The sequence below is a fragment of the Mastomys coucha genome, unplaced genomic scaffold (genome assembly GCF_008632895.1).
Source record: "Mastomys coucha isolate ucsf_1 unplaced genomic scaffold, UCSF_Mcou_1 pScaffold15, whole genome shotgun sequence".
Taxonomy (NCBI): Eukaryota; Metazoa; Chordata; class Mammalia; order Rodentia; family Muridae; genus Mastomys; species Mastomys coucha.
The window spans coordinates 56,623,072-56,633,852 of NW_022196897.1; the positions used below are offsets into that span (position 1 = coordinate 56,623,072).

Here is a 10,781-nt window from a genome sequence, read left to right on the forward strand (position 1 = left end):
AAATTTGTACTGCAGAAGGATCCGTGTGTGCCGCGTCTTTCCTGCCGGCAGGAGATAGCGCGGGACATATATACATACACACACATACACATATATACATGTGATGTACACATCAATACATGCGGGAAGAACATATACACAGAAATAAATAAATTTAATTTTTAAACCAACTTCAGGGTAGTTAATTACTGTTGCAAGTCCTTTGAAACTCGTATCATGTGTACATTACAAAGGTATGAAAGAACTGATTATTTTATTTATGTATGTATTTATTTGTTTATTTTGAGACAGTGTCTGACTATATAACCATAGCTGGCCTGGCTATATGGTCCAGGCTGGTCTTGAATTCACAATGACCTACCTGCCTTTGCCTCCCAAGTGCAGGGATTAAGGGTATGTTCCAGCATACCTGGCCTCTACTTTTAATCTTTTAAAAATTAGGTTTCACTACAAATTCTACAACTAGAAAGCTGTAAAAAGTCACATTGAGAAAACCAGACACTTGCATGGTAGGTAGCTGGCTCAGTCTGTACTGTACTTACCCAGAAAGCATTAGAACTTGAGTTCAGATACCCAGCAGCCATGTAAAAAGTCGGGTGTGGTGGTTCATATTTTTTTTGTTGTTTGTTTGTTTTGTTTTGTTTTTTCGAGACAAGGTTTCTCTGTATATCCCTGGCTGTCCTGGAACTCACTCTGTAGACCAGGCTGGCCTCGAACTCAGAAATCCGCCTGCCTCTGCCTCCCAAGTGCTGGGATTAAAGGCGTGGGCCACCACCGCCCAGCTGGTGGTTCATATTTTAAACCCAGTGTTAGGAACACAGGACAGATGGATCTCTGAGGCTTGCTGGTCAGCCAGTGTAGATGAATGGGTAAGCTCTAAATACAGTAAGACCCTGGCTCAAAAAACGTACGGAGAGCAACTGAGAAAAACACCGTATGTTGACCTCTACCCTCCACACACACAGACACAGAAACCTACACACGCTAAATACATAGCAGACTAGCCTTATTGCAAATCTGATTGGTGATATGACACTATTTTAGAATTAAAACCCATGTAATTGGGCTGGAGAGATGGCTCAGCAGTTAAGAGCACTGACTGTTCTTCCAAAGGTCCTGAGTTCAAATCCCAGCAACCACATGGTGGTTCACAACCATCCCTAATGAGATCTTACACTCTTTTCTGGTGTGTCTGAAGACAGCCACGGTGTACTTATCTTAAAAAAAAAAAAAAAAAACAAAAAAAACATGTAATCTCCATGCACCTTATTTATTGGCACCTTAGACACAGCCATCTTGGAATTGAAAGAGATCCCCCCCTTACAAGTACTCCCAACTAAAAGAGTTTTGCTAAGTCTTCCCTGCTACTCTTGTAACGGTATTACATATGAATGCATCCTACTGTATTCTCTCCTACATTCTCAGTATCAATCTCTGGCATCAAGCAAGAGGCAATTTGTGAAGAAACGCTTCCTCAACTGTACACAAACATGTAACTCAGCTTTCTAGTATTTGTCTCTAGGTCAGAAAGACATACCACGGGAATCCTTGTCCTTGACTTCAGTATGAAACTCATCTGTATTAAGGAAATGTTTAGTGAGCTCCTAACTAGTACAAGACTCTCTAGACACTAAAAAGACTAACAAATTCCTTGCTTCTGTGAATTTACAGTGTTGAGAGAAACAAACAAATAAATAAATAAAATAAAAAGCTGTCTGACAATGCTAATGGGCACTCAGAAAAAAACATTAAGGCAGAGTGATTGGGTTGGGAGTGTCTACGTTGCAATGTAAAAAACCTACTTTCTCTAAAGGTGTGGTGTGGAATTTCTCCAATTCCACACCTTAAATCCAAATCACTTCCTCATATCCAAATCACTACTTATTTTCATCATGAACTGGACAGAAACAAGCCCAAAGAAGGCACGATGAACCGGCCGCCCTACCTGCAATGTGTGGCCTGGTGGGATACTGTTCTAGAAGTAACTTGGGCTTTTCGAATCCATCCACTTCTTGCAGGCGACTCTCTAATTCCTTAAGCTTTAACTTCTTCATCGTTTTCTCTTTCAAGTTTGGGCTCCTGGGGCTTGACAACACAGGACCTGCAGGGAAGTCTACCTAACCCGAAACTCCCCAGCGGTGCAGGCGGGGGGTAGGGTGGAGGGTTGGGGACAGACTACTAAGGACTCCACGAGGGAATCCCGGGAGCCTCAGGGGGATCGCCGCCCATGGAACCTGGGCTCTCCTGGAAAGCACTCCGAAGCAGCGAGCTAGCTGGCCCTCGCGGCCGGGACTCGCAGCGCCGGAAGTGCCGACGCGCGCGCGCGCCCTCTGCCGGGAGCCGAGCTGCAACTTCTGCCGCGCGCCCGGGTTCCGACAAGGACGGGAGTGGTTTTTTTGGTCCGCATGGGCGCCATCGGAAGAAGCGGTCTTCGTCGGCGGTCACAAGCCAGCTTCGACCAAGCCTGGGAACGGCAGCTTTGTCTTAAGTATCTATAGACCTGCAAGGGATGGAGAAAGAGTTGAAGGCGATCTAGGACACCAGGCCAGTGGGACAGAAAGTAGCGGTCTACACCCACCTCTGCGTCCCTCTCCGTTCGAATGCTAGCTCGGCTTTAACTTCGTGTTCTTTTTTCCTGCGGCATCGAGTTTCTTAGCACTTACGGATGTCAGTGAAGCCAGAAGAAACGTCAAAAGAGATTTGAAAAGAAAGAATATGTCCGCATGGGTAGTGTACATTTTAGTTCCTCACTCAGAAGGATCTCTGTGAGTCTGAGGGTGGCCTGGTTTACAAAAGTGTGTTCCAGACCAGCCAGGGCTACACAATGAACAAAGAATATGGTTGTGGCGTCAAATGTAGGAAACGCTATGAAATTTGTTATTCTGAAAACAGAAGTGGATTGTGGGAAAAATGGAAGTAGACATTTAGCAGCAAATTTTAAAAATAATTATAATTATGAAGAGTTAAGGTGATCAATGCCTTGTAAGCTTGGATGGCTTTATTATTGCCATTAATAGTCGCATTTTATTTGAGCCCAGGGCTTTGTGCATGCCTGGCAAGCTACTACTGAACTGCATTCCTATTACCACTATCACCGCCGCTGCCATTACCACCACCACCATCCTCACCAGCATCATTATCACCATCATCAAGATATAAGGAGACAAGTGCATGTCTAATAATAAAATGTAGAAAATAGAACGTGTTTAAAATACAGGAGTGGAGGGGATGGTGACTTAATACTACCTTAGAAGATATGCTGAAGAGGCAATGACAGGTGAATCTCTGTGAATTCAAAGCCAGTCTAGTCCATATAGAGAGTTCTAGACCAGTAAAGACTATGTAGACTCTGTCTCTAAAACAAAAACAAAAATCAGGTGGTAAGCTTAGTTACCCTGGAATCTACAATCAAAGGAGAGAACTGACTCCTGATATTTATCTTCCAACCTTCCCCACATAGAAAATAATAAATTTTTTTTATAAAATTTTAAAATAAAAAAATGTGTTCTTTTAAAACAAAGAAAGGGGCTTGGCCATTATGAGCATTCTGCTCTTCCAGAGGATCTGTCTTCAGTTCCATACAGATGACTCACAACTGTATCTAACTACAGTTGTAGGGGATCTGATGTCCTCCTTTGGCCTCTGAAGGCACTACATACATGTGTTGCACAGGCACGAAGGCAGACAAACCACCTATACACATTTAAAAAATTCTTAAAAACAAAAAGAAAATATTGGACACGTTTACAATCTTAATGTATTTATTCGTTTGTTTATATTGAGACAAGGTTTCATTACAAGTCCATAGCTAGGATGGCCCCAAACTCACAGAGAACTGCTTGCCTCTGCTTCAGAGCGCTGGAATTAAAGGTATGTGCCACCATTCACAACACATCTCAATCTTGAGGAATCAGGATCCTGTACTTAAAAACAAGATTGCCCTTAATAGGTAAGATGATTTCTCTTTTCATTTTTTTAAAAAAGGAATAAGACTGATGAAGTTGAGAATGTATCCAAGATTATTTTCTGTGAAAGTACATTTCACAGTTACAAGAATGGAGTGAGTTACTATATATAAAATATTTAGCACATTGAGCTAGTACTTTAAGCTCTTTTTCTTGTACCAAATGTCTTGCTAATATTAGTGGTGATGTGTTATCTGTTGGTAGGAAAGGATGGTTGAAACTAGCTAGGTATTTAAAAAAAACTAGTCACTGGGCGGTGGTGGCACATGCCTTTAATCCCAGCACTTGGGAGGCAGAGGCAGGTTGATTTCTGAGTTGGAGGCTAGCCTGGTCTACAGAGTGAGTTCCAGGACAGCCAGGGCTATACAGAGAAACCCTGTCTCGAAAAACAAAAAACAAAAGCAAACAAACAAACAAACAAAAAAACAAAAAAAGAAAACCCAAACCAAGTCTTCTGACCTGAAGAGCTGAAGCCAAGGTGGCAGTAGTCCTTTTTACCTTTTTAGATAATTACAATGGATAGCATGCTTCTAGAACTCTAGAAGCTCACTGTCAGGAGCACTGTATTCTATGTGATGGTGGCCATGGAATTTTGTCACACACACTAGTGTCCCTCCTTCCACCCCTGGTTTCTGGGCACCATCACCTTAGGTTTATGTGGAGAGATTTTTATGGCTTCTTGGCAGGAATTTGATATTGGGCCAGGACCAGGAAGTAAGCTCAGGCAGGAATCTGATTTTAGGCTAGAACAAAGAAGTAGGCTTCTGGCATGAATAAGATTTTGGGCTAGGACAAGGAAGTAGGCTCAGATATCTTGGTCAACCTGATAAGCCCTCAGAAACAATGACTTTGTTTATTGCCTTCCTTGTTCTTTGACTATTTGTGTTTATTGTCTTGCTTGTTCCTTAACCCAGAACTGACCTTATTACTTGCCTGTAATTAAAATGGCATAAAAGCAGACTGGGAGAAAACAAACCTGCCTCAGCCTCAAAACTGGCTGTGGTTATGCTACAATGTTGTCTAATTGATTTTTCTTTTTAATTCTCCCTCCTGCCCTGCAGAACCTGTTAACTGACTGAGCTGACTTGGTCAAATTTATACAGTTTGTATACAAAAATGTGAATCTTGAAAGGAAGAGATTATTGTGGGCAATCCTTCCAGAATTCTGGTTATGTGACAAAATAAATTAGAAATACTGTAAGATTAAGTTTTCAAACTGTACTGTGGGAATTTAGTTAAACTCAGTGGGAGATCTGCTCCCAGAACCTAAAAACAATGGGAGACCAGCAGCTCCCAGAACCCAGAAACAAGGGAACCAAGACGACCTGGCCCGAGAATCCAGAAACAACCTGGCCCAAAACAATTGCCAGGTGGCTAGTCTGCCCCTGGACCCTAGCACGAGCCAGCCCTAATCAGAAACCACCCAGTACCTTCCCCTTACCCCAGTCTTCCCTTTTGCCCCAGCAACTACACAGAAATAAAAAGCTGCCTAAGAGCTTGCGCGAGGCCAGACTCCTCTACCCCTGCGAGGGATATGAGTCTCGCCCCAGCTCGCTGGAATAAAAGGCTTCTTGCAGATTGCATCAAGTCCGTGTCTTGGTGGTGTGTCGGGTTGTGGCTCCCGGGATTTGAATGTGGGGGTCCCTCTGGGAATCTCACAATACTTGCTGAAGGACAGCCAAGAGTTTACAGCAGTGTGAAAGAGTAATGCACAAGATAGCCAGACTTCTTTCAACTGGTTACCTAGTGTTAGAAATGATCTGAACAGTCGGGCAGTGGTGGCGCATGCCTTTAATCCCAGCACTTGGGAGGCAGAGGCAGGTGGCTTTCTGAGTTTGAGGCCAGCCTGGTCTACAGAGTGAGTTCCAGGGCAGCCAGGGCTACACGGAGAAACCCTGTCCCAAAAAAAACCAAAAAAGAGAAATGATCTGAACAGACAGGGTTGGTGAAATGGTTCAGCGGGTAAGAGCACTGACTAGTCTTCTGGAGGTCCTGAGTTCAAATCCCAGCAACCACATGGTACTCACAACTACCTGTAATGAGATCTGATGCCCTCTTCTGGTGAAGATAGCTACAGTGTACTCACATATAATAATAAATTAATCTTAAAAAAAAAAAAAAAGAAATGATCTGAACATAATTAAAACATGCCCTGGCCTTGTATATCACCAGTAAAGCATTTGACAATCCTCAGTTAAAAGTGATACATAATTTAAAGTTTTCTCAATATTTCTCCTAATGGGTCACCAAATTATAACCCAAATAAGGGTCTGGAGAGATGGCTTACACCCTTAATCTCAGAAATGGCTCACACCCTTAGTCTCAGCATTTGGGATTAAAAGGCAGGTCAATCTCTGTGAGTCTAAGGGTAGCATGGTCTATATAGTAAGTTCCAGGCCAGCTAAGAGCTGCATAGTGAGAGTCACAAACAAACAAACAAACACAAAAATCCAAAAACCAGACAAAGAAAATCCATGAACTCTTCTAACTGCTGTGTGGAAGTAGTGTCTCCACTGTGAAGAAAAGCAAGGACGACCTTTGCCCTATTTATCCAGGCTGATGCCTTCCAAGGTTCTTCAGGAGTCTCTTCACACTCATGCATTTCTACAAAGTCCTAACACTTACCATCAATGTCTCATCAACATGAGAACAGCAATAACAAGAAGGTTTAAATGTCACACCTTTCTTTTCAGTTGCAGGGACACAGCAGTACATATACAGAGGTCTGAGTATTTATCAGGTTTCTTTTTTTTTTTAAGTAGAGTTTTTATTTTATTTATTTTATGCATATAAGTATGTTGTTGCGGTCTTCAGAAGAGGGCATTGTATCCTGTTACAGATGGTTGTGAGCCACCATGTAGTTGCTGGGAATTGAACTCAGGACCTCTGGAAGAGCAGCCAGTGCTCTTAACCAGTGAGCCACTGATTATGATGTGAAAATGAGAGAGCCATTCAATGTAATAACCAATAACATGAATAAAAACACCCAGATTCAAAGCTGGGAATGGCTGCTCAACACTATAATTCCATCATAGAAAGGGAAGGCAAGAGCAAAGAAATCCAACCTTATTCTTGGTATGAAATGAGCTTGAGGCTAACTTGGGCCTGTACACAAGACTCTGTATGAAACAAATAATAATAGCAACAACATTCCACACACACACACACATACACACACACACACACACACACACACACACAACTTACAGGCATATTTTATTCTTCAAGCTTGTAGACTTGTAGAAGTGTGTTATACATTGCAACAGAATCATAAATACCCAGAATTCAAAATGGGTAAAAAAAAATGTGATTAATATTTTAAAAAATAAAATATCTAGATTTAAAAATGACCAAAAGATTAACATTTTATAAAAGAAGATACATACATAAACATTCATTAAACATATGAAAGGATATTCAGCTGACTAATTATTAAAGTGCAATGAGATGTCAACCCCTGAAATGGCATAAAGAAAGAAGATACACAAGAACTACTGGATGGGGCTGGAGAGATGACTCAGCAGTTAAGAGCACTGACTGTTTTTCTGAAGGTCCTGAGTTCAAATCCCAGCAACCAGATGGTGGCTCACAACCATCTGTAATGAGATCTGATGCTGTCTCCTGGTGCATCTGAAGACAGCTACAGTGCACTTAGATATAATAATAAATAAATCTTAAAAAAAAAAAAGCTAGATGGTAGTGGTGCATGCTTTTAATCCCAGCACTTGGAGGCCAAGGCAGGTGGATTTCTGAGTTCAAGGACAGTCTGGTTTACAGAGTGAGTTTCAGGTCAGCAGGGCTTCATAGAGAAACTACTCTTGGAAAAAACAAAATAAAATGAGTAAATAAGTAAGTAAGTAAAGACACACAATAACTAGAGCCAGTGAGTGTTGTGATCATAAAAAGAGAAAGAGCTATAAGAATATGTTCTGGCGAGGTGTGGGGGAAAGGGGTGCCTCAGTGGGCCCATGCTGAGGCATCCCTTCCCCCTGAGGGAACAGATACACATAGAATAGAGTTTATTTAGGGCATGGGGAGGGGAGTTTAGAGGGTAGCAGAGGCAGAGAAAGGCAGAGAGAAGGAGAGAGTAGAGAAGTAGGGGCTGGTCATGACCATGTTGGGGGGAGAGAAGCAGGAGTAAGAGAGAGAGGAGGGGACAAGCAGCCCCTTTTATAGGGCCAGGCCTACCTGGTCACTGCCAGGTAACCGTGGGGAGGAGCATACCTGGCTGTTGCCAAGTGTCTGTGGGGGTGGAGTTTATACAGAATGCTAACAGTGAGAACCCAGAACCCCAGCTTTAGAGAGGTGGGAGCAGGAACAGTAGGAATTTGGGGCTATCCTTGGCTCTGTATGGGATTTAAAATCAGGGAGGACTTATGTAAGCCCTTATCTAAAAAACCAAAACCAAAACCAAAACCAAACCAAAACAAAAAGAATAAGAAAACAAAACTGTTAAGACATTCTGGGAACTAACAGGCCAAAAAGATATAGAAGAGAAAGCATGCAAGGACATGTCTGGGCAGACACTGAGTAGTGGGCCATCTGGTCCTCTTAGATATGGTTTAAGGTCAGATGCTCTGTTGACTCAGATTAACACCAACCTTAGGAATTTTCCACTCTGTTCTACATCTAATATAGTTAATATTTGAACTAGCCAATCATGTATAGCCACACTGATTCCTTTGTTCCCCCAGACCTTTTTCCTATATAAACCCCTAACCCCTGAGACTTGTGGTTGATTTCCCTTCTCCTGTGTGAGATTGGGGGTCGAACCAGAGCTCCGAAAAATAAAACTGCCTCTTGTGATTACATCAAGACGGTCTCTAGTGATTCCTTGGGTGCACTTGCACGTCCTCCTGAGATTTGAGTGGGGGTCTCCCCACAGGGGTCTTTCAAAACCAACCAAACAACCAAACAAATGTTTCCTGGAAAGCTGGGAGTCTCCCACTTCACTGTAGATTGTAAAATGTTTATACCCCTTTGCTACTTTATTGTTCTTCTGTTTTCTCAATCTAGCTCAGGTTGACTCTGAACTATCTATTTTCCAGCCTCAGTTTCTTGTAATGCTTGTGTTGTAGGGGTGTGCACCATGCCTGGTCTTTTCTTATGAAATGTCAGTTTATCATCTGGAGGGACCGCTCAGAGATTAAGAGAACTGATTGCTCTTCCAGAGGTCCTGAGTTCAATTCCCAGCAACCCCATGGTGGCTCACAACCATTTGTAATGAGGTTTGGTGCTCTCTTCTGGCATACATTCAGGCAGAACATACATAATAAGTAAATAAATGTTAAAAAACAAAACACTCCTATCAGTTTATCATACAGCCATGTGCCTAAGAGAAATTAAAGTAAATAAATCCTTAAAAAAATAAAAGAACAAAAAACTTGAGTTTTACATAATAAGTAAATAAATCTTAAAAAACAAAACAAAAAGATTCCATCAGTTTATCATCGAGCCCTGTGCCTAAGAGAAATTAAAACTTACTTTTACACCAAGACTCATAGGTGAATATTTGTAACTATATTATTCATAGTTTCTTCAAATATGAAATGACTCAAAGTCTTTTTTCCCAAAAGAATATTTTTATTGATTATTTGGTAATTTCATATCATGCACCCTGATCACACTCACTTCGAAGTCCTCCCAGGTCCGCATCTCCACCCTTGTGACCTTTCCCCTCAAACAAAATAAGGAGCAGGAGTGGAGGGAGAAGGAGGAGGAGATGAAGAGGAAGAAATCCAGTTTGTGTTGCCCATATACTCACAGGAGCATGGCCAAACTCCCAGTGGCCAGCCCCTTAAAGAAAACTGAGTCATCCTTCCCCACCCTCACCCCAGCCAGAAGCCCTCAATTGTGGAGGGTCACAGTTTAGCACCTTTATTACAACTTTTAAGAGTTCTCGCAGGTGGTGGTAGCGCAGGCCTTTAATCCCAGCACCTGGGAGGCAGAGGCAGGCGGATGGAAGCCAGCCTGGTCTACAGAGTGAGTTCCAGGACAGCCAGTGCTACGCAGAGAATCCTTGTCTCGAAAAAAACAACAACAAAAAAAGAGTTCTCTTTGGTGGTGGCTAGACCTGCCAGGAGATGAGCCGTGGTGCCATGGGCTGGTGCTGTATGAGCAGATTCACCTTGTCCCTGCTGAACCTCCAGAGGCCTGCGGACAACTCAGCAATGGCTTCTTCATCCAGGACCAGATCGCTCTGTTGGAAAGGGGGTGGGGGGTGGAGGATGGGGGATGGGAGGGGGCTGCTTCTTCCTCTCTAAGACCAGGATGGTACAGGAACATGGTGGGCAGGCTGTGATCATCTCGGACAATGCAGTTGACAATGACAGTTTCTACATGGGGATGATCCAGGATAGTACTCAACACACAACTGACACTCCTGTCTCTTCCTGCTTGGCCCAGATGGTTAAGTGATCTGAGGTTCTCTGGAACAGCATGGGCTACCATGGGCCATCACCTCCATCTCAGTCAATGTCATACCTCCGTGGACTTTCTGGTAGAAAAAAAAGCTGACTCCAGGTTCTAGTGACAAGTGACTCATGGGAAGAGGAAACCCAAGATTCTGCTGTTTGGAGTTTGGAGTTAGATTCTGAGGACAAGTGGATCCAGGAAGAGGACAGGGAAGCCATACTCCTGGCTTTCTCTTCCCTAGGGCCTGCCACGCCCACTCGTCTACTCCAGTAAAGTCTGCAATATGGGGGGTAAAAGCCTGATTAAGGACAAGAGGCATTATGACTTCAAAGGAAGTTTGTGCCTCCTGGGTATTCAGTCAGTCGTTGGCATCTCCTAACTCAGATGTGTTCCAGATTAGTC

The 10,781-nt window shown here is 42.9% G+C and overlaps 1 protein-coding gene across 2 annotated transcripts in view; it reads right to left on the reverse strand.

Moving 5' to 3' along the window:
• The window catches only part of Mettl5 (methyltransferase like 5), a 33,907-nt gene extending 30,552 nt beyond the window's left edge, over positions 1-3,355 (reverse strand). Inside the window, exons 1-3 of one of the 2 annotated variants that reach the window (XM_031370550.1) lie at positions 3,247-3,355; positions 2,579-2,635; positions 1,946-2,500 (exon numbers count right to left, since the gene is read on the reverse strand). In XM_031370550.1, coding sequence (XP_031226410.1) covers positions 1,946-2,054 — 109 coding nt within the window. In that variant the 5' untranslated portion in view covers positions 2,055-2,500; positions 2,579-2,635; positions 3,247-3,355. The remainder of the gene's footprint in view (positions 1-1,945; positions 2,501-2,578; positions 2,636-3,246) is intronic. The other variant, XM_031370549.1, reaches the window with a different exon arrangement.
• Between the last annotated feature and the right edge of the window lie 7,426 nt (positions 3,356-10,781).